Source organism: Cebus imitator, unplaced genomic scaffold (assembly GCF_001604975.1).
Source record: "Cebus imitator isolate Cc_AM_T3 unplaced genomic scaffold, Cebus_imitator-1.0 Scaffold7, whole genome shotgun sequence".
Classification (NCBI taxonomy): domain Eukaryota; kingdom Metazoa; phylum Chordata; class Mammalia; order Primates; family Cebidae; genus Cebus; species Cebus imitator.
In genome coordinates this window covers 14,277,870-14,302,851 of record NW_016107322.1, presented here as the reverse complement: position 1 = coordinate 14,302,851, position 24,982 = coordinate 14,277,870, and the positions used below count along the sequence as shown (strand labels likewise).

The 24,982-nt window shown below is 36.2% G+C and overlaps 1 protein-coding gene across 3 annotated transcripts in view; it reads right to left on the bottom strand.

Moving 5' to 3' along the window:
- Nucleotides 1-24,982, bottom strand: part of ARHGAP20 (Rho GTPase activating protein 20) — a 132,013-nt gene that overhangs the window by 46,839 nt on the left and 60,192 nt on the right. For 2 of the 3 annotated variants that reach the window (XM_017540030.2, XM_017540042.2), the window contains exon 3: nucleotides 5,385-5,549. In XM_017540030.2, the coding sequence (XP_017395519.1) occupies nucleotides 5,385-5,549 (165 nt within the window). The remainder of the gene's footprint in view (nucleotides 1-5,384; nucleotides 5,550-24,982) is intronic. The other variant, XM_017540038.2, reaches the window with a different exon arrangement.

Below are 24,982 nucleotides of genomic sequence, written 5' to 3'. Positions count from 1 at the left end.
CGACTCTCCTGCCTCAGCCTCCTGAGTAGCTGTAACTACAGGCATGCGCCACCATGCCCAGCTAATTTTTGTATTTTTAGTAGAGATGGGGTTTCACCATGGTGGCCAGGATGGTCTCCATCTCCTGACCTCATGATCCACCTGCCTTGGCTTCCCAAAGTGCCATGATTACAGTCGTAAGCCACCATGCCTAGCCGGTTACAAGATTTTCTAGCCTTTAGAAGCATAGGTTATTTTAATTTTCTTTCTTAGATTTTGCTCAACCATTTCCCCTTATATTCTAGCTAAAAGTAAAAACCTGCAGTCCCCCAAAAAGAATCTAAACCAAACTTTAAAAAAAAGTGGTGTTGACACAATTAACATTCATCTCTGGGGACCCTGAAGGTGATCTACTTTAAGTGAAATTGCTTTTAGTCACTTTCTACCTAATCCCTGTAGACTCCTGATATGGAAACCAACATATCTCTTGACCTAATTGTCAGGTTTAATGCTCGCATGAAACTGAAACTTAAATAGAAGGTACCAAGAAGGATAAAGGTACCTCATATGGAAGTATCCCTAAAACTCCTCTGATACATGGAATATTTAAAGCTAAAACTCTTCAGTGGAATTCATAATATGAAAAAGGATTTTAGAGGAACTGAAGGAGAATCTAGATTCAAAGCCTCATTTATGCTTCCCATAGGGTGCACTGAATTTAAGTGTAATAGAAAGAGCCTTGTGGCACAATGCCTTCTTTCTATATTTTATTTCAGTATTTTCTACCCTATTGTTATGAATCTTTGAATTTTTAAAATAAAACAAACCCAATTGCAGACCAAATCTTATTTCTTGATGTCAACTATTTGGGTAATATAAAACTAAAACTACACATCTTTTGAAAAAACAGGTAACTTTCCATATTTGTTTTCACATTTTGTATTTTCTGATGCAAGTTTCTATCTTAGTAGATACTTGAGATACCATGTGGGAATATCTACCATCCACATCTACTGACCTGGGAAAAAGTCATCTCAAAGATCCTTTCCCTAGATTAATAAGGTGCTACATTATCCACCCCAATTTCCAAAACAAGCAACTGTCTAAAAGTACAAACAATGACTTCCATTCTCCTATAATAACGGCTAATAATTATTGAGAACTTACCATATACCGTTGTTGTAAATGTTTTACACACATTATTTAGTTTGATCTTCAGGAATTTTATAGATAAGGAAATGGAGTTGCAGAGAGGTTAACTTGCTAAAAGTCACACAGCTTAAATAGCAGAGCTAGAATTTAAACTTGGATAGTGCTGACTCCTGAGCTTATTTATGCTCTTAACCACTAAGCATCTATAAAAAGTCCTGGATATCATTATTTCTACAAAGCACCTGGCACCTGGGTGAAATTATCTTTCTATGAAGTTCTCTTCAGCTTTTCTATCTTTGGCCTGTTTTTTAAATAAATCTCTCTGGAGCTACAAGGCTTTCTGATGTGGCTATAATGGAGGCTGAGGAAGAAATCTCATGAACACTTACGTAAATAAAGCTAGATGGATTAGTTTGAAAATATTTAAAACGAGTATTCCAACAAAGCTTTATATTAAAATGGGCAGTCTTGGGGTCATAGTGCGTTTCTTCAGATTTTTCAATTTCAATCTCTAATAGTATTAGGCTATAGAAATTAAAAAATACGAATTTAATGTGAACTGGCTCCAATAGTATGACAATGACTATCTCCAATAGTTATTACGACAACAGGAATTAAAAAGTATGAATCCAATATGAACAGACTGAACAAAAACCTCTAAAAATAAATTATTTTTTTCTTTTTGAGACAGAGTTTCATTCTTGGTCCCCAGGCTGGAGTGCAATGCTGTGATGTTGGCTAACTACAACCTCTACCTCCCAGGTTCAAGTGATTCTCGTGCCTCAGCCTTCTGAGTAGCTGTGATTACTCAGGTGCCTGCCACCAGGCCTGGCTAATTTTTTTTTTTTTTTTGTATTTTTAGTAAAGATGGAGTTTTGCCATGTTGGCCAGGCTGGTTTCAAACTCTTGACCTCAGCTGATCCGTCTGCCTCAGCTTCCAAAAGTGTTAGAATTACAGGGATGAGCCATTGCACCTGGCCAAATTCAGCCAAATTCTTTATTTCTACAATGTAGTACCTTACTACAAATTTATTAAGCTGACAGATATACTTTGCTCTCCTATCCTCCTATCTCCATACTAGAAAAAATCAGTGAATTGTTGAAATACACAGGATTCCAGTGAGACTTCTCCCTGTCTTATTAAATATGTTTTGGGGTAGAGGCCATTATATATTCCACAAATACCTGATGGTAATTCTATTAATAAATTTATTTCATCTTCTTCAGCTAAACAGAACTCATTACTGTTTACTATTTCCTTATTCTCATAAAATACAAGAATACTGATGGCTTAAGAAGGTGTGAGGTAAGTACAGTCATTTCTCCTTTCTGTAAATTCCATATGGGTGCTCAATGGTTATTATCAGAGAGAACTTTAATTTCTTCTAAATAATTTAATGTTTGTAAAATAGGTCCTGTTTTTTAAAAAAGAAAAGACATGATTTTATTGGAAAAGTAACTTCTTATTTATCTTCCAAATGAGTATCAAAAGTGGTCCCCAAGTACCCATCTGGCTTTAATACTTTACTAATTTAGTACAAAAAAGAATTACCATAATCTCCAAACAATTTTCAGTAAACATGTCAGCATCCAGTATGAAACAGATTAAATATAATAATTTAGTCAATAGAAGAAAGCATTTAACCCCTGCTTTATTGTACTTACTAAAATTCACTAAACAAATATGTAGCAGTTGACTGATTATGTATCCCACTTCAGTTTATTTCTCTAGGCCCAACCTAAGAACTGAAAGCAGTATCCAAATAAAGCCTGAAGATGATCTCATGTAATACAGAACCTAAGGTCTCCTCCTTGTTCCCTATGGCTCAGTAAGAGACTAAGTGCTAATCTCAGATTATTTCAACAAATTAATTGATCCAGGGTAACACTCAATCCTTCATCCAAGGGTAAGAAGTGAGATAAAAGACATAGGTTTGGAATTACAAGGGACTATTCATTTTTATGAAATAACAAAAAGCAAAGTTCTTTCATATTAAGAAGGATCTATGAATATAACTAAATGTTTGCTATGAGAATGACCATGTAATCAGTTTCCTAAAAATTGGTGGTCAAAATTTTTGCAAAGTGGCAGGATTTAATAAAAATCATCTCAAATATCTATGTTCTATCTTAGGGGCTTTGGGTTTCTGCCAAAAAATAACTTAGACTACTCATACTTTTAAATATTCCCAATAGGAATAAAAATACTTAATATTTCATAATTTGAACCTCTTAAATAACAGCACTTAAATCAATTGAGTTTTTTTATACTTTACAAAAACATTAAAGTGGATACAGTGATCTCAAAAGCAGTATATGGGAAAAAATGACATAACCTTGTGTAAGAAAGGGACAATCAAAATAAAAAGCTACAGAAGGCGACGATGGGCACCCATTTTGCCGATATATCTAAAAACAGCAATTTTCTAATGGAAAAGAAACTGGCTTTATATAAAATATTTTTAACAAAACATAGGTTCCATAGAAACAACTTATATGCTAGCAGTACGCAGAACAATAAATAATCTTAGGTAAAAAAACAGAGGTCCTCTATTACAATTATCATTGTAACTGCTGAGGAAAAAAATATCCAAAAATGGTGAAGGAAACTACATGTTTCCCTAAGAACTGAATGCATGCTACAAGTAAATAAATAGTCTTTAAGGTCTTAAAGTTCAGAAAATTGGTTATCTACCTCCAGGCTGAGCTATACACCTAATGAGTACAGTATGCTGAAAAAAGAAAGAGCCAGCCGTTGGAAGTAAGGCCTAGATTCAAACCCCAGTCCTGCCATTTCTTTTTTCTAAAATTTTTATTTTACTATTTATTTATTAATTATTATAATACTTGAAGTTCTGGGGTACATGCGCAGATCGTGCAGGATTGTTACACGATTTCTTAGTATATAAGAAATACAAACCTTCCTGAGCCAGGTGTTCAATATCTGAAACAACTTTTATCTTGGGGGATTGTTAGGAAAATTAAACAAAATCTCTGTGATTCTCTTATTATAATATCTATTATACAGAACCCATCCAATAATGTTTAAATAAACTGTTTTTTGAAAATGATGATATTTTTCCTCTATTAATAGTTTCCCAACTTAGAGCTTCGAGTGGACCTAGTGCAAAGATGTGGTTGGAGAAACTTTTTCTTTCTCTTTATTCCTATAATACCATACCACTCAAAAACTACATCTTTAGGCATTCCTTCTATCCAAATCACATTCTGAAACAGTTCTTATCATTATGCTTGCCTCTAATTTTTTAAAAATGTATAAACAGTTCACTAAGCATTCTATACCATTTCTTATAAATGAGTATTTATTTAGTTGGAGCCTTTCACTCATCCATGTGGAGAGGAATATTAAAGGTCCTGAGGAACTAAGCCTGACAGCATCCATTTGAGTGAGCCTGGAAGTAGATTCTCCAGCTCTAGACCAGCCTTGAGATGACTTTAATCCAAGCCAACAAGCTTGAGGGCCCTCATGAGGCTTATAAGCCAGAACCATCCAGTGAAACACTCTCAGACTCCTGACTCAGAGAAACTGCATGAAACATTTATGGTTTTAAAGTATAATGTTTTTGGGTAATTTGTTAAATGGCAATAGATAATTAATATAGCCTAAAAGGGCATGATAACCTAACCCTTTTCCACTTCTCTAATCTTACTTCATCTTACTCTCCTTTGTAATCCTCCAGTTACACAGGCCTTCTTTTAAGTCCTCCAAGGGCCAAGCTTTCTCCAATTACCTTTGCACCTGCTGTTCCCTCTCCCTGGAATGCTCATCCTCCCAATATCTGAATGGCTGATTGCTTTTCATCCTTCACTGAATTTTTCCCGACTACACCTACATAATGTATATGCCATCTTTTACTTCACTCAGCACCCCATCTTCTTCATAGTACTAATCATAATTTGTCATTTCCCTCCATGCATAAGATTGTAAGCTCCTACATTAGAATATAAGCTCCCAAAGAGCAGGGACTTTATCCATCACATTCTTAATTGAATCTCCTACATTTATTCAGGACATGGCACAGAACAGGACCTAAATGAACACTTGCTGAAAAATGAACAATCCTTTTTTTTTTTTTTTTTTTTTTTTGCAAAAAAGGGCATAAACTCACTTCAGATATTACCTAAAGTAATAGAGGCAAGACATTCTTACAGTAAGCATTGAGTAGAAAGGGCATTTTTGTTAATAAAAATGCAATTTTATAATGATTATCAGGAGTATATAGTATACTTACTTGATTTTGGCCACGACAAACAGGTCATTGAATAGGAAAAGATGCCGCTCCTGCCTCTGGAGGCCTCTTTTGAGTTCTGCCCGGCCATCAATCAGCAGAGTCCTATTGGAGCACACAAATGATGACAGAAATGTGCACGTGTCAACACTAGCAGACGGACTTTCCCTGTAACAGATCAAATGCCAGAGATCAATTAGTCAAATGATCATCTTATAGTTGGTCAAAAACTATAAAACTGTAATTTTTTAATACAATGGTACAGTGTCCTAACTGGTCCCAAGTCTATTCTCCACACAGTAGTCTTTAATATCTCATTATCAGAATTTTGAAACAAAGAAAAGTTGAAATAGTTTTATAATAAACATATGTATATATACCTCAATCTAGATTCTACCATTAATATTTTACTATGCTTGCTTTATCAAATACCTATCCAACTATCTATAGAATAATTCATTTTATTTTTTGGCATTTCAGTGTAAACTGCATACAGGCAGTACATATCCCCCTGAATGCTTCAGCATACATGTCATTAATGAGTTCAATTATTTATTTTGAATTTTTCTTTTGATATAAAATTTACATACAACAAAATGGACAAATCCTAGGTGTATAACTACTGACTTTTGACAAATATACTCATCTGTGCAATTTAAGCCTCAAACAAGATTTAGAAAGTGATCATCACTCCAAATAATTCCCTATTGCCCCTTCTCAGTTATATAAATTAACCAAATATAGTCTCTATGGATTGGCTCCTAAGTTGTTTATTTCTTCACTGCAGACTGAGACCTGTTAGTTCAAAAGCTCACTAGTACCAAACTCAAATTTTTACATACCCAAGTATTATAAAAATAGCCCAAACATATTTTTAGCCAGTAATAGCCTGCCTGATTTGCATAATCCATCTAACTACACCCAGCACCTGCTGGCCACTGAGAAGAGAGTGTCTGTGGTTATGAGACCCCCAAGTTGCTCCTGCCCTTTAGAGCTCTCTGACTTAGCCTTTCCTCACTACTGAGGAAAGGACATGTACTCTCCAGAAATATCTGTTCTGATTCTTTCTCCCCTAGAAATTCTCTTGTCTTCCTTCCCTTCTGGATGGTGGATGAACCTCTGGACAGTCTCATACTGTGAGGGACTTACTTTCTCATGCAACTCCGTACAATGGTCATATTTTAAATCTTTGATCAGATCCCAAATACCTCAAATTCCTTATACCAGTCAATCCCTACTCAATCGCCCCAGAGGTAACCACTATTCTGATTTTTTTTTTTTCCCATGGAAGACTGCTTGTTCTCGAATTTTATACAAATTGAACCATAGTACCTACTCTTTTGTGTAAAACATTGTTTCCTCATCATGTCTTTGGAATTTGTTCACATTACATTCATCAGTAATTCATTCCTTTATTTTACTTAGGTATTCAATGTATAAATATACCAGAGTTTATTATTCTATTGTTGTACACTTGGACTGTTTCCCATTTTAAGCTATCATGAATAAAATGGCTATTAAATATTGTACTAGTCTTTTTGTATCTATGTTTACATTTCTCTTGGGTAAATACCTCAGAGTGGAATTGTTGGGTCACAGAGTAGGTATATGTTTAATTTTATTAAAAACTACCAGTTAGCTTTCCATAACAATGGTAACATTTTACATTCCCAGCAACGCTGTAGAAGAGTTCCAGTTGCCCACAACCTTGCCAACACTTGGTGCTGTCAGTCTTTTGAATTTTGGCCAGTTTAGTGGATGTATAGTAGCCTTTAATTAGGATTTTTTTTTCTTTTTTTGTGACACAGTCTTGCCCTGTCACCCATGTTGGAGTATAGTGGTGCAATCTTGGCTCACTGAAACCTCCACCTCCAGAGTTCAAGCAATTCTCCTGCCTCAGCCTCCCAGGTAGTTGGGATTACAGGCATGTGCCACCATACCCCACTAATTTTTGTATTTTTAGTAGGGACAGGGTTTTGCCATGTTGGCCATGCTGGTCTCAAACTCCTGACCATGCAGGTCTTAACTCCTGACCTCACCTTATCCACCTGCCTTGGCCTCCCAAAGTGCTAGGATTACAGGTGTGAGCCACCATGCCCAGCCTTTAATTAGGATTTTAATTTGCATTTCTCTGCTAATTTCTTTCCCTTCTTACTGGTCATTTGCATTATCTTCACTGGTGAACTGTCTTCAAATCTTTTGATCATTTAAAAAAATTTGGGTTATGTGTGATTATATACATATTATCTATTGAGTTGTAGGAACTTTTTTGTGTATCCTAGATTCCACTCCTTTGTCAAGTTATGTGTTTTGGAAAGTATTTTCTCCTAGTCTGTTGCTTGCCTATAAACTTTCTTGACCATGTTTCTGACAAAAAGTTTTAAGTTTTGATGAAGTTTATCAAATTTTTTCATATGGTGTTTACTTTCTGTGACATTTCTAGGAAACTTTCACCTGTCCACATCATCAAGATATTGTCCTATGTGTTCTGCTAAAATATGTATGATTTTTAGTTTTTACGTTTAAGTCTATGATCAATCCCAATTAATTCTGCTTAATAAGGTAGAGGGCCAGGTTCATTTTTTTCCATATAACATTTCATTATTCTAGCACCATATACATCAAAGACTTGGTGCTTACTCATATGTAAAGTAAGTTAGTTAGACTAGCACTACAAGATCTTTAAATTCCATTCCTCAATGGATTGCTTTGGTACTTTTATAAAAATTACATGACTACAAAGCATAAGTCTATTTCCAGGCTCTCTATTCTGTTGCAGTGATTGTTGATTCTTATTCTATAACCACACTGCCTTATTGTTTTATGTTTATAGTAAATCATAAAATTACATAGTGTTAAGTCCATCAATTTTTTCTTTCTTGAGAGTGTTTTAGATAATCTAGGTCTTTTGCATTTCTATATACAGATGGTCTCTGACTTATAATGGTTTGACTCACCATTTTTTCACTTTATGATGGTGTGAAAGTGATATGCATTGAGTAGAAACTGTACTTCGGATTTTGAATTTTAATATTTTCCTGTGCTAGGTTAGGTGTATTAAATGCATTTTCTACTCATGATATTCTTAACTTATGATGGATTTACTCTGACATAACCCATTGTAAGTCGAGGAATATCTACACATTTTAGAGATTAACGAAGATGAAGAACAAAGAAGGGAAAGCGTATTGTGGCTGAGGAAGAGGAGATGACCTCAGTTTCAAATGTACCGAGTCTGAAATTATCAGTAGGCTAGGTGGTATGGCAAAATCAGGTACGCATGCAGCACTTGGAAGAGATGTCAGAAGTAGAGATGTCATACAAAGACAGGTGCATAAATAACTCTTTGGAATGGCCAGAACTGCAAAGGGAAGGAGCACAAAATGAGAAAAAAGGCAGAAATGCATCACTGAGGAAAGTGGAAGAGATGAAGGGAAGAGGACCTGTGAACAAAGATGGAGCCTGGCAAATGAGGTAGCAGAAAAAGAATAAAAAGTAGTGGTGGTCTGGAGTGCTGAAACTGACAGAAGGGATAAAAGCTGAGGTGTGAAAAGGTGCCTGAGGGAAAAAAAGTGATCAGTTGATCATTAAGACGTTTGAGGAAACAGTTTCAGGAAAATGGTATGTGCAGAACTCAAATGTCTGGAATTTGAGGAGTAAAAGGATGAGAAGTGAGGAACTAAAGGCAAAAACTCTTGTTTTTTAGCAGTTTAACACTAGAAGATGACTTTAAGGATTCTAAAGTGAGTACAGTTGGTGAAGAAGGAAAGGTAAGAGAGAAACAATCAACCCTGAAGGTAGTATTCCTCATTTTACAGATCTGAAGCTATTTAGGGTAGCCAAAATGTACTGCTACTAAGTAAAGGTGATTTACAAGTATGGTTTCAAAACACGCACTTTAAAAAATTCTATGTAATCTTTTAAATGGACAAACACTGCATTGACTCAGCTCCTTCCACCCGCCATGATGATTGAGTTGAGCAGTTTAGGATTTAAGGTCTTGGGTGGAGTGCTAATCCAAGCCTTTTTGCTAAGTAATGTGATATGGCAAGTAATCTGGTTGGCTCAGTTTCCTAAACGTAAAGTAAATTAGTTGGACTAGAAGATCTTTAAATTCCATTTACAATTTATATATGGGACTAACTAAACATGTATCCAAAAGGTGGAATTAAGATTACTGATGAGAGGAAAACAGATAATGGATATGATTGGCTATCTCTGTAAGAACACCCCAGTCCTAAAGTATAGCTTATAAATGTGTGGCTAAGCATATCTGAGAGTCACTTCAGGGGAACAATTTCAGAGCTAAACTAAATTAAAAGTCAAGCAAAAGCCATAATAATGACAATGAGAACAGTTTTTAGAAATTAGTCTAATTAAATGAGGAGCTCAAAGAGCAAATATTTCTCAGGGTCTCCATCAAAGCATAAGGTTTAAGGGGCCATGACGTGTCACCTCAACTATCTGGTTCACGTGGCAGCTATAACAAATGAGAATTATGGCTTATCTACATTTCTTGGGTTTGAATAGTATTGGTCACAGTGTCTGATCTCCCCTGTGTATACTAAAAGTATGAGAATCATACACTTTCCTAATAGCTCTGAATTAATCCCTCAGTGGTCAGCCATCCCTTCCTCTATTACATTCTCATTGTGTGGACCACCAATCAGCATCATAATCATCAACCAGGAACATCTTTAAAAAAATGCAAATACTCAGGCCTTCCTCAGGCTTATTGAATCAGAAACTCTGGAGGGTTGGCTCAGCATCCTGCAGTTTAACAAACCAGTCAGGTGATTCTAATGCACATTGAATCAACTCTCTGAGTCTACAACACATTCTAGCTCTAACATTGTAAAATTCTACAATAGTTTATTCTAAGTAAGTACAAGTAGTTTATAGTCCTACTTCAACAAAGTTGAGCTTCTGAAAGTTATTCCATCATTTCCTGCAATTTCTCAGCTATAGCTACCTCTTCCAAGAAGTGAATTTCATTATGCTAATTGCTAATTAAGCATATAATTAAGTATAACTTAAAGACATGTAGGTGAATGACAAGGCAAGTAAATAAATCAAAGTCCTTTGAAAGAAAAGGGAAAAGGAGTTTCTATGCTTGAAATTATAGGTTGGAATTCAGCGGAGAACAAAGAAAAGGCCTACATTCACCATCACAGAAAAAAATTCTTTCTCAAATTCTTTTGGGAGAGTGGTAGAAGGTATAAGGGAATCTTTTCGTATGTAATAATTTTCAAATGTATAGAAAACAAAAATAAAGCTTTTACTTGTTGAAACTGAGCAAGGACAAGGCTACTAAGCAATGAATGGATGAAAAAATGGCTAAAATAATACTTTGCTGAGCTTTAATTTTTTAATTGCATAACAGAAAACCTTTGCAAGAGGAAAAATCACCTTTTGCATTTTGGTTTAGGTATCCAATAAATAACTGCTTTTTGATTATAAGAAGAAACCATCAGATTGCAGTATGGATTAAACTAGGAACCTTCAAACTATTATTCAAAGGGTCTGATGATAGTTTTAAGTTTTGTGGGCCATACCATAATCTCTGTCAAAGCTATTCAACTCTAACCTTTTATTGCAAAATCAATCATATACATAAATAAATAGGTGTGGCTGAAAAAGGGAATTAAATAAAAGCAGTAATAGTAAAAACAAAACCTGATAATTTGTAGTTGCTATATAATAAAGTGAATTTTGCTGTGTTGTGTGCTGTTTAATATAAAACCCAACCCCCAGCTCTGCTTAAAATTAACTAACTCCCTGTAAAACCTACCTTATCTATTCTCTCGACATTCTCAGCCAAGTTCCCAGGCATCTCAAAACTCTTGTTTTTCTTGCTAACCAGCTTCAAGGTCACAGGACAAAATAACACTCCAAAATGTACAATATGTTTCTCAAAATGCTATTTTTCAAATGTAACATATATCACAAAACATGTTGCAAATTAATTAAGTGTTCTTTGTTCTAACTTCTGTAAACCTCATCCCAAATGAATAAGTACCCCATTTTCTTTCTCCAGGGCTCAAACTTAAAATGCCAATCCTCCAAGCCAGTGGCCACCTTAATAAAATCCTCCTGTTTCACCCATTGGTCTCTCTGGTCTCCTAAATATTCTATAACAGCTGTGTTTCAATAAAACTTTATTAATAAAAATAGCCTGTCTGGGTCATGGTTTGCAGCTCCCTGGTTTAAACAATACTTCCAAAACATTTAAACGGTTATAAATAAAGACTAATATGAAGTAATTAGAAAATTATTATTTTGCTTGGGATTGGCCTAGGCCAAAGATTAATTAGGCTATTTTAAAAAATAGTTTATATTTTAAAGCAATTCCAAAGGATTGTCATACACAATGACTTATTTTCCTCCTCATGATATTACTTTCAAATAAGGAGACTGCTGATGGTGTCAGGAAGAATTCACAATAAAATTAATGTGTGTCTATCAGGCTGTCATTTTAAAAATCTATATATGAGTGTGTCAAGAGATGTCTGAAGACTTTAGTAAACTAGGTATTGCTTAAAAAAATTCATGCAGTATACTAGAATAAAAGTAAACACCTCAGCACTCACATAATTTAAAAGGAAAAAAAATTCACAGAAGGAAACAAAAACACAAGTTTTGTGTTTTTTAATACAAAATTAAAATCTCCTACTTAAAAATGTATTTCTCAATTATATGACTCGGAAGCGTTTATTTATGAGTGAAGTGTGGATGTGTTTATTTTACTCTTTTAGAGTATGGATATGGAGAAAGGGTAAGATTATAACCTATTTAGCCTTTCAATATAGGCTGATTAGGACTTACAAATTATAATTAACAGAGCTCTAAAATAATCTAACAATTACAAGCAGAGTCTAGGAATTCACCTGTTGCCTGCTTTTCATGTTTTAATATTCCTTTTCAAATGGATTTGTGAAACCATTTTTGAAAAGCAAAAATGTGTTTTAGAACCTTAGTTATTTTTCACTGAAACTAGAAAACAGCTTTCACAAAGCCTGGCCACAGTAATAGGTCAGTATTTATAACTAAGGTTAATTCTAAAATGAGTCCACGTTCAGGTACAGTTTTACAGGCAGTGTTGCTTAATCATAAATTACAAAGAAAATAAACTAAAATTCAGAATACTTGGAAATGTCTATGTTTATTAGTAATCAATTAGAGATTATGGTAACAAGTACCAGATAGGATCTGGATAACCTTAAAGCCTGGTAAAGTAACTAGCACATGATCACTGATCGATAATTGTTGAATAACTAAATACAATTTATCATCCCAAAATGTACCCATATCTCAAAGCCCATTCCAAATGTCAACTCTTCCATGAAAACTTTTTATCAACTGAATCCTTGCTTGGCATCGCTTACATGATATCTAGCATGTATATTCTGCTTTATATATCCTAAATGTTCTCATTCATTTATTGGGTATAAAATTACCTTATAATAAATTATTGGCAATAGTGATAGGTTGTCTTTGATGGGAACCTGCCATGTGCCAGGAATAGGAGACAGATTGGGTCCTTGGCCTCAAGGAATTAGCAATCTGATAGGCAAGTCAGACAAGTAACATGATGATAAACTAGTGATGTAAATGCAATAAAAGAAATGCAGCATGCAGGAGGATAAAGAAGCAAAAACAGGAGACTGTATCTGAGACTGCATTGGCTAGGAAAATTCCTTGGAGGAACCAAAGTCTAAAGGATAGACAGAGAAACCAATGAAAGCTGAAGGGCACTTTAAGAAGGAACAGCATGCCAAACATGCACCTTGTACTTCAGTAACTGGAAAATTCAGAAAGGCAGGAGTTATAAAGGCTTGAGAAAGTTTACAGCAGATGAGGAAGGGGTAAGTCATGGGTATTTCTTCTATCATGTAAGGGGCTTAGATTTTATCTAGAAGTACTAAAGGATTTTAAACAGGACATTACATTTTGTAATACATGTTGAGCATCCCTAATCTGAAAATCTGAAATCCAAACTGCTCCAGAACCCTAAAATTTTTGAGTACCACTATGATACCACAAGTACAAATTACACACTTGGCCTCACATATGAAAATTTTGTTTCATGAACAAAATTATAAAATTGCATTCAGGCTATTATATAAAGTATATATGAAATATAAACAAATTATGTGTTTATGCTTGGGTCCCATCCTCAAGGTATCTCATTACATGTAAATATTCCAAAATAAAGAAAAACAGAAATTCAAAATACTTCCAGTCCCTAGCATTTTGTAACAGGGATATTCAATCTGTATATTGAAGAATATGGAGGCAGGCAACTTAGAGGGGGTGAGACCATTAGGAAGTTACTGCAGTAATCTTACGTCAGAGATGTTGCACACCCAACTTGGCAGTGAGAAAGGGATAGGAAAGACAGCAGAAAACATAAAATATAGAGATTGTTAAAATTAATACATTGATTAACTGGGGGTGCAGTGGGATGAGCTGAAGATAAAACTGACCAAGAAAAAGAGTATAACTTTAATATCCAGGCTTTATTTCCTTATTTAAAATTTTTCATCCAACGAATACTTGAGCATCTATATGCACTGTCTGGACACTGTGCTATATTAACATATGGAGTAAATAAGTTTGATTTATTCTTTACTCCTGCAGAACTAGTTTAGCTGCTCGGCTCAGTTCTCTAGTAGAAGTTGGAAACCACAGCCCACACTCCTATTTTATTTGACACTCTCCCACCCCAAAAGAGTTTTTAAAAACATTTGATTTTGAATGCCCAGTTAACCACATTCCCTCTCTGTTACTTCTTTACTCTGTCTACTGAACTTCCCATGGCTCTGAAAGTATTAAGTCTATGATTCTTGATCTACTGTGCTATTTAAAAAAAAAAAATAGTATAAAAATCACATGTAAAATGTCCCATTGTGACCATTTAAAAATGTATAATTCAGTGGCAGTTAGTACGCTGACAGTGTTGTACAACCATTATCATTTATTTCCTGAATATTTTCATAATCCCTAAAGAAAATCCCATACATATAAGTAGTCACTCCCCACTCCCCCTAGTGCCTGGCAACTACTAACATCTTTCTATCTCTACAGAGTTGCCTATCTGGATATTTCATATCATACAATATGTATCCTTTCATGTATGATTTCTTTCAATTAGCATAATGTATTCAAGACCAGTTCATGTTGCAGCATATATTAGCACTTCATGCCTTTTTGTTACTGAATAATATTCTGGTGTATGGATACAGCACATTTGTTTATCCATTCATTAACTGATGAATATTTGGGTTGTTTTCACCTTTCAGCTATTGTGAATAGCGCTGTTATAAGAACTAATGTACATATTTTTTTTAATATCTGTTTCCAATTCTTTTATGTACATACCCAGGGGTGGAATTGCTAGGTCATATGGTAAGGTAATTCTATGTTTAACTTATTGAGGAACTGCCAACATTGTTTTCCACCATGATTACACCAGTTTACATTCCCACTAGCAATGCATAAGGATCCTAGTGTTACTTTAGACTCTTCCTCTTTTGCTTCCCACATAAAGTCACTTTTGAGAATATTCTAATTAAAATAAGATTTCTGGATCCCAAGATGGCCAAATAAGAGACAGCTCTGGAAAGCAGCTCCCAGCAAGAGAGATGCTGAAGCTGAGCGGTCTCCACAATTCCAAACGAGGTACCAGGTTCATTTTGTGGGTCTGGTTGGACAGTGGGTATAAACCAAATAGGGCGAGTTGAGGCAAGGTGGGGCATTGCCCCACCCAGGAGGTGTATGCAACCAACCAGAGGACCAGGGGATCTCTCCCTCTGGGACTTTGGTTCAGGTACAGTGCTCCACGCAAGCCCTCTACAACCCACAGAACAGGAGATCTTCGCTGGGCTGAAAAAGCCTCAGTGAGCTGCCTGAATAGGGCAGAACAGCAACTTCAGCTAGCGCCAGGGCTGTCAGCATAGATCTAGGTGGAATCACTGGCTGATGCGAAAGCCAGAAAGCTGGCTGGATGGAGCTACCCGCCCCCCAGAAAGAAAGGGAACTGAAAGCAAGGAAACAGCCCATAGGGCAGGATGAGTTCCCCGCCAGCCCCCGATCCCTGCACAAAGCCCAGCATGCTAAAAAACTCTCACTCCAGAGATTCGCACCCAGAACATCATTTAGAGAGCAACCAGGAACAATCGAGCTCCACGGGGGAAAGGGCAGCTGCCATTGCAGAAGCAGGCCCAATTTTCCTAAGTAAATAAAAGACACAGCAGCTCCACTGAATCCATGGCAGCCCAGCAGCACCTCTGTAGGCAAAGGAAAGGCTGCCTCCCCAAGCAGCTACCTGAGATCAAAACTATATAAATCCAACAAGATGGGAAGAAAACAGCACAAGAAGAATGAAACCATCAAAAACCAGAATGCCTCTCCCTCACCACGAGCTTACAACTCCTCACCAGCAAGGAACAAATCTTGACAGAGAACAAATTTGATGAACTGACAGAAGCAGGCTTCAGAAGGTGTAATAACAAACTTCTCTGAGTTAAAGGAACATGTTATATCCCAAATGCAAAGAAACTAAAAACCTTGAAAAACAGATGAAATGCTAACTAAAATAACCAGCTTAGAGAAGAACATAAATGACTTGATGGAGCTGAAAGACACAGTATGAGAACTTCATGAAGCATATACAAGTTTCAATAGCTGAATAGATCAAGCAGAAGAAAGGCTATCACAGATTGAAGATCGAATCAATGAAATAGATTCATTGAATCAATGAATAGGCAAGAAAAGAGAACAAAGAGTGAAAAGAAATGAACAAAGCCTTCAAGAAATATGGGATTATGTGAAAAGACCTAATCTACACTTGATCAGTATACAGAGGATGACAGGGAGAATGAATCCAAGCTGGAAAACACTCTTCAGGATATTATCCAGGAAAACTTCCCCAACCTAGCAAGGCAGGCCAACATTCAAATAACAGGAAATACAGAGAACACCACAATGATACTCCTCTAGAAGAGCAACCCCAAGGCACATAATTGTCAGATTCACGAGGGTTGAAATGAAGGAAAAAATGCTAAGGGCAGCCAGAGAGAAAGGTCGCGTCATCCACGAAGGGAAGCCCATCAGACTTACAGTGGCTCTCTCGGCAGAAACCCTACAAGCCAGAAGAGAGTGGGGGCCAATATTCAACATCCTTAAAAAAAGAACTTTCAACCCAGATTTTCATATCCAGCCAAACTAAGTTTCTTAAGTGATGGAGAAATAAAATCCTTTACAGACAAGCAATTGCTGAGAGATTTTGAAACGACCAGAACTGCCCTACAAGAGCTCCTGAAGGAAGCACTAAACACAGAAAGGAAAAACCAGTACCAGCCACTGCAAAAAAGAACCAAATGGTAAAGACCAACAACGCAATGAAGAAATTATGCTAACCAAAGGGCAAAACAACCAACCAGTAATAAAATGGCAGGATCAAATTCACACATGACAATATTAACGTTAAATATAAATGGACTAAATGCCTCAATCAAAAGGCACAGACTGGCAAACTGAATAAAGAGTCAACAACCATCAGTGTGCTGTATTAAGAAGACCCATCTCACATGCAAAGACACACATCAACTCAAAATAAAGGGATGGAAGAAGATTTACCAAGCAAATGGAGAGAAAAAAAAGCAAGAGTGGTGGTCCTGGTCTCTGATAAAATGGACTTTAAACCAACAAATATCAAAAGAGACAAAGAACGACATTACATGGTAAAAAGAGCACTACAACAAGAAAACCTAACTATTCTAATATATATGCACCCAATACAGGAGCACCCAGATACATAAAGCAAGTCCTTAATGACCTACAAAGAGACTTAGACTCCGACACAATAACAGTGGGAGACTTTAACACTCCACTGTCAATATTAGACAGATCAACATACAGGAAATCAATAAGGAAATCCAGGACTTGAATGCAGATCTGGACCAAGCAAACCTAACAGACATTTACAGAACTCTCAACCCCAAATCCAAAAAATGTACATTCTTCTCAGCACCACATCACACTTACTCTAAAATTGACCACATAATTGGAAGTAAATCACTCCTCAGCAAATGCAAAAGAATGGAAATCGTAACAAACAGTCCCTCAGACCACAGTGCAATCAAATTAAAACTCAGGATTAAGAAACTCACTCAAAACCTCACAACTTCATGGAAAATGAACAACTGACTTCTGAATGTTGACTGTATAAGCAATGAAATGAAGGCAGAAATAAAGATGTTCTTTGAAACCAACAAGAACGAAGATACAACATACCAGAATCTCTGGGACACATTTAAAGAAGTGTCTAGAGGAAAATTCACAGCAATAAATGCCCATATGAGGAGCAAGGAAAGGTCTAAAATCAATATCCTATCATCAAAATTGAAAGAGCTAGAGGAGCAAGGTCAAAAAAACTTGAAAGCTAGCAGAAGACAAGAAATAACTAAGATCAGAGCAGAACTGAAGGAGACAGAGACACAAAAAACCCTTCAAAAAAAATCAACAAATCCAGGAGCTGGTTTTTTGAAAAAATCAACAAAATAGATAGACCACTATCGAGACTAATAGAAAAGAGAGAAGATTCAAATAGATGCAATAAAAAACAATAAAGGGGACATCACCACCGATTCCACAGAAATACAAACTACCATCAGAGATTACTACAAACAACTCTATGCACACAAACCAGTAAATCTGGAAGAAATGGACAAATTCCTGGGCACTTGCTCTCTCCCAAGACTAAACCAGGAAGAAGTTGAAACCCTGAATAACAAGGGCTGAAGTTGAGGCAGGAAGTAGTAGTCTATCAACTAAAAGCAGCCTGGGTCCAGATGGGTTTACAGCAGAATTCTGCCAGATGTACAAAGAGGAGCTGGTACCATTCCTTCTGAAACTATTCCAAACGATACAAAAAAAGGGAATCCTCCCCAGCTAATTTTATGAGATCGACATCATTCTAATACCAAAACTGGGCAGAGACACAACTAAAAAGAAAACTTCAGGCCAATATCCATGATGAACATTCATGCAAAAATCTTCAATAAAATACTGGCAAACAGATTGCAACAGTACATCAAAAAGCCTATTCATCATGACCAAGTAGGCTTCATCCCAGGGATGCAAGGCTGGTTCAACATACGCAAATCTATAAACATAATCCATCACATAAACAGAACCAAAGAAAAAAACGACACGATTATCTCAATAGATGCAGAGAAGGCCTTTGACAAAATTCAACAGCACTTTATGCTAAAAACCCTCAATAAATTAGGTATAGATGGAACATATCTCAAAATAATAAAAGCTATTTACAACAAACCCACAGCCAATATCATACTGAATGGGCAAAAACTGGAAGCATTCCCTTTGAAATCTGGCAATAGACAAGGATGCCGTCTCTCACCACTCCTATTCAATATAGTATTGGAAGTTCTAGCTAGGGAAATCAGGCAAGAAAAAGAAATGAGGCGTATTCAATTAGGAAAAGAGGAAGCCAAATTATCTCTATTTGCAGATGACATGATTGTATATTTAGAAGACCCCATTGTCTCAGCCCAAAATCTCCTGAAACTGATATGCAACTTCAGCAAAGTCTCAGGATACAAAATCAATGTGCAGAAATCACAAACATTTCTATACACCAATAACATACAGAGAGCCAAATCAAAAGTGAACTCCCATTCACAACTGCTACAAAGAGAATAAAATACCTAGGAATACAACTAACAAAGGATGTAAAGGACCTCTTCAAGGAGAACTACAAACCACTGCTCAATGAAATAAGAGAGGACACAAACAGATGGAAAAACATTCCATGCTCATGATTGGGAAGAATCAACATTGTGAAAATGGCCATACTGCCCATAGTAATTTACATATTCAACCCTATCCCCATCAAGCTACCAATGACCCTCTTCGCAGAACTGGAGAAAATCACTTCAAACGTTATATGGAACCAAAAAGAGCCCACATAGCCAAAACAATCCTAAGCAAAAAGAACAAAGTTGGAGGCATCATGCTACCTGACTTTAAACTATACTATAAGGCCACAGTAATCAAAACAGCATGGTACTGGTACCAAAACAGAGACACAGACCAATGGAGCAGAACAGAGGCCTCAGAAGCAACACCATACATCTACAATCATCTGATCTTTGACAAACCTGAGAAAAACAAGCAATGGGGAAAGGATTCCCCGTTTAATAAATGGTGTTGGGAAAAGTGGCTAGCAATGTGCAGAAAGCAGAAACTGGACCCCCTTCTTCACACTTTACACTAAAATTAACTCTAGATGGATTAAAGATCTAAGCATAAGACCTACATCTTAAAAACCCTAGAAGAAAACCTAGGCAAAACCATTCAGGACATAGGCATAGGCATAGGCAAGAACTTCATGACTAAAACACCAAAAGCAATGGCAACAAAAGCCAAAATAGACAAATGGGATTTAACTAAAATCCAGAGCTTTTGTACAGCAAAGGAAACAATCATTTGAGTGAACTGGCAACCAAAAGAATGGGAAACAATTTTTGCAATCTACCCATCTGACAAAATGGCTAATATCCAGAATCTACAAAGAACAGAAACAGATTTATAAAAAACAAAAAACAAAAAACATTCAAATGTGGGTGAAGGATATGAACAGACACTTTTCAAAAGTTAGAATGGCGATTATTAAAAAATCTGGAGACAACAGATGCTGAAGAGGATGTGGAGAAATAGGAACACTTTTATACTGTTGGTCGGAGTGCAAATTAGTGCAACCATTGTGGAAGACAGTGTGGAAATTCTTCAAGGTCCTAGAAACAGAAATACCATTTGACTCAGCAATCCCATTACTGAGTATATACCCAACAAATTATAAATCATTCTATTATAAAGACACATACACACATATGTTCACTGTGGCACTGTTTATAATAGCGAAGACTTGGAACCAACACAAATGGCTATCAACGATAGACTGGATAAAGAAAATGTGGCACGTATACACCATGGAATACTATGCAGCCATAAAAAAATGCTGAGTTCATTTCCTTTGTAGGGACATGGATGAATCTGGAAACTATCATTCTCAGCAAACTGACACAAGAACAGAAAACCAAACACCACATGTTATCACTCATAGCGGGGTGTTGAACAATTAGAACAGGTGGACACAGGGAGGGGAACATCACACGCTGCAGTCAGTTGGGGACGGACAGTGGAGGGTGGGGAGGGATAATGAGGGTAGAAGTACCAGATATAGATGATGGGGGAATGAAGGTAGCAAATCACCTTGCCATGTATGTACCTATGCAACAATCCTGCATATGTACCCCAGAATCTAAAGTACAAAAAAAGTGCCTTAAAAATAAATACATAAATAAAAAACATTTGCTCTAACATTCCTTAAGAGGCCTGTCATTTAAATAACTCTTTTTACTCTGTACAACTTTAACAACTTTCATTTCTTTTTCTTCTTCTTCTTCTTCTTTTTTTTTTTTTTAGAGAGAGGGGGGTCCTGCTGTTTCCTAGGCTGGTCTCAAACTCCGGGCATTAAGTGATCTTCCTGTCTCGGCCTCCCAAAGTGCCAGGGTTACAGGTGTAAGCCACCACACCCAACCAACCTCTTTCATTTCACTATTGCCAAAATAAGAAACGAAACAAACAAAAAACAGAAATTCTCTGAAATGATCAGGCACGGGTTGATTGCCAGCAGTATGTACTAAAAACAAAGTATTTAGATGTAAAAATGAGACAAGCTTAAAGGTGTTATCATAGAGAAGTGTAGGATATTAAGAGAGTTTCAAATATTGAGAGTTTAGGAGTCAGAACGTGTCCTTCCAATGAGGTGGTGAGGTGGGAAGAAGTGGGGCAGGCAGCAAGAAAGACATCAGACAAAACTTCACAGAGGAGTCAGCATTTCATTTGAGTTTTTCAGAGTTACATTTTAGGCAAAAGAAAAATTGTAGAATAAAAAGATGAGTGATACGCTAAAAGTTCACAAAGCTACTTATTGCAAAGCCAGAGCTGGAACAATGGTTTCCTGAAGCTTAAAACAAGTAGACTTTGGATTAGACATAAAATTTTGAACAGAAACAGCAGTTTTGGCAGTATTTTTTAAAATCCAGTTTTACTAGATCTCTATTTTTTCAGTTCTTTGGTTGAATGAAATAGGCCATAATGAAAAAAAAACTTTGCCAAAAGGACACTAAGGACAATAAAAATTCCATAGCTTATGTTTAAATTGCCTCCATTTCTGGATCTTCCTCCTCTCTAAGTACATAAACTATATGAAATCTTTTTTAACAAATCTGTGTCCCTGGTATATGAGCAGTATCTGGCTTATAATGGGTGTTAAAATTATTTGTTGGCTGAATATACTTACAGCCTACAATGTGCTACTTAGCACTTAATTATACATTATCTCTTATGTTTTCTACTTATTTTATATCTATATGCCATGTTTCCCTAACTGGATGGTAAGCTCCTAGAGGGCACTTTACAGTATGTATCAAGGTGGGATGCAAATCTTATTTCTGAACCCCTGTTCCTACAACTGTGCCTGGTACAGAGGATTCAAATGTTGCAGAATGAATAGCTAAACAGCATCCTTATCTTCTTCTCTAAATACAAAAGTAGAGAAACCCTAAAGCCACTTTGATCTGAATCTGTGGTGCTACTAATACTCTAATAATCTTTGTTAATCAGAGTAGAATGTGAGTGGGAAAGAGAGGTTTTTCTCTCTTTTGGCTGATAATTACCGCAGTTTCAGTAACCCAATGGAATACAGGATAAAGAAAGTAACTAACTCTCCTGAGGGGAGGTAGACCTATCTGCTTATCTGCTACCATTTTCTACCTTTATGACTGTAGTCCCACCTATACATCCACACCACTCGATTGGTGGAATTATTTTCCACAAATGCTTCTAAATTAAAACACAAAAAGGAAGCAGGGAGAATTTGAGAAAGATGAGTACTTCATGCAATTTAGTTCATAGCAGCAGGGCTTTTTTTCCAAGTGATCAAAGATTCTAAAAAGTGAGAAAATTTAGAAGCTGTTAGAAATAACTTAAGCCAACTGTCTCTCTTGCCCAAGCTAAAACTAATTCAGACTCACCCCTGTCAAAGACCTGGGTTGTGTACACATATGCTAAGATGACCAAGGTAGTTTTGTAATTCTAAGCCCTGATGTGAGGACAAATCTTTCAGTTTTGCTACTTACAAACTATGAAGCCTAGCCACATAGCACTTATTCTAAAATTGATCACATAATTGGAAGTAAAACGCTGCTCAGCAAATGCAAAAGAATTGAAATCCTAACAGTCTCTCAGACCATAGCACAATCAAATTAGAACTCAAGATTAAGAAACTCACTCAAAACCACACTACATGGAAATTGAACAATCTGTTCCTGAATGGCTCCTGGAATGAAATTAAGGCAGAAATCAAGAAGTTATTTGAAGCTAATAGAACAAACAGACAACATACCAGAATCTCTGGGATGCAGCTAAAGTAGTGTTAAGAGGGAAGTTTATAGCACTAGATGCCCACATCAAAGTCTAGAAAGATATCCTTACATCACATAAAGAACTAGAGAACTAAGAGCAAACAAACCCCAAAACTAGCAAAAACAAGAAATAACCAAGATCAGAGTGGAACGAAGAAGGCAGAGACACAAAAAAAAAACCTTTAAAAAACAATGAATCCAGGAGCTGGTTTTTTGAAAAAAATACTGAAATACTAATGGATAGACTGCTAGCTAGCCTAATAAAGAAGAGAGAAGAATCAAATAGATGCAAGAATAAATGATAAATGGGATATAACTGACCCCACAGAAATATAAACAACCATCAGAGAATACGAACACCTCTATGGAAATAAATTAGAAAATCAAGAAGAAATGGATACGTTCCTGGACATATACACCCTCCCTCCCAAGACTGAAATAGGAAGAAGCTGAATCCCTGAATAGACCAATAATGGGTTCTGAAATTGAGGCAGTAATAAACAGCCTACCAACCAAAAAAAATCCCAGGATCAGACAGATTTACAGCTGAATTCTACCAGAGGTGCAAAGAGGAACTGGTATCATTTATTCTCAAATTATTCCAAACAATTGAAAGGGAGGGACTCCTTCCTAACTCATTTTATGAGACCAGCATCATCCTGATACCAAAACCTGGGAGTGATACAACAAAAAAAGAAAACTTCAGGCCAAATCCCTGATGAACATCAATGCAAAAATCCTCAACAAAATACTGGGAAACTGAATCTAGCAGCACATCAAAAAGCTTATCCACCATGATCATGTTGGCTTCATCCCTGGGATGCAAGGTTGATTCAACATATGCAAACTGATAAATGCACTTCATCACATAAACAGAACTAAAGACAAAAACTACATGATTATCTCAATATATGCAGAAAAGGGCTGCAGTAAAAACACCGAGTTTATTGTTAAAGACTCTCAATAAACTAGGTATTGAAGGAACATACCTCAAAATAATAAGAGCTATCTATGACAAACCCACAGCCAGTAATATACTGAATAGGCAAAGGCTGGAAGCATTTCTCTTGAAAACTGGCACAAAACAATTATGTGCTCTCTCTCCATTCCATTCAACATAGTATTGGAAGTTCTGGCCAGGGCAATCAGGCAAGAGAAGGAAATAAAGGGTATTCAGATAGGAAAAGAGGAAGTAGAATTGACTCTGTTTACAGATGACATGATCCTATATCCAAAAATCTCCATAGTCTCAGCCCAAAAGCTTCTTAAGCTGATAAGCAACTTCAGAAAAGTCTTAGGATATAAAATAAATGTGTAAAAATCACAAGCATTCCTACACACCAACAATAGATAAGCAGAGAGCCAAATCATGAATGAACTTCCATTCACAATTGATACAGAGAGAATAAAATACCTAAGAATACAGCTAACAAGGGAAGTGAAGGATCTCTTCAAGAAGAACTACAAACCACTGCTCAAGGAAATCAGAGAGGACAGAAACAAAAGGAAAAACATTCCATGGATAGGAAGAATCAACATCGTGAAAATGATCATATTGCTTCAAACTATACTACAAGACTACAATTAAAAAAACAGCATGGTACTGGCACAAAATAGACACATAGACCAATGGAACAGAATAGAGAATTCAGAAATAAGGCTGCACATCTACCACCACCTGATCTTTGACAAACCTGACAAAAACAAGCAATAGGAAAAGGATTCCTTACTTAATAAATGGTGCCATGAGAACTGTCTAGCCATATATGAAGAAAATTGAAACTGGACCCTTTCCTTACATCCTATATTAACTCAAGATGGATTAAAGACTTAAAGGTAAAACCCCAAACTATAAAAATCCTAGAAGAAAATCTAGGCAATACCATTCAAGACATAGGCATGGGCAAAGATTTCATGACAAAAATGTCAAAAGCAACTGCAACAAAAGCGAAAATTGACAGATGGGATCTAATTAAACTAAAGAGCTTCTGCACAGCAAAAGAAATACAGAGAATAGACAACCTACAGAATGGGAGAAAATTTTTACAATTTATCCATCTGACAAAGGTCTAATATCCAGAATCT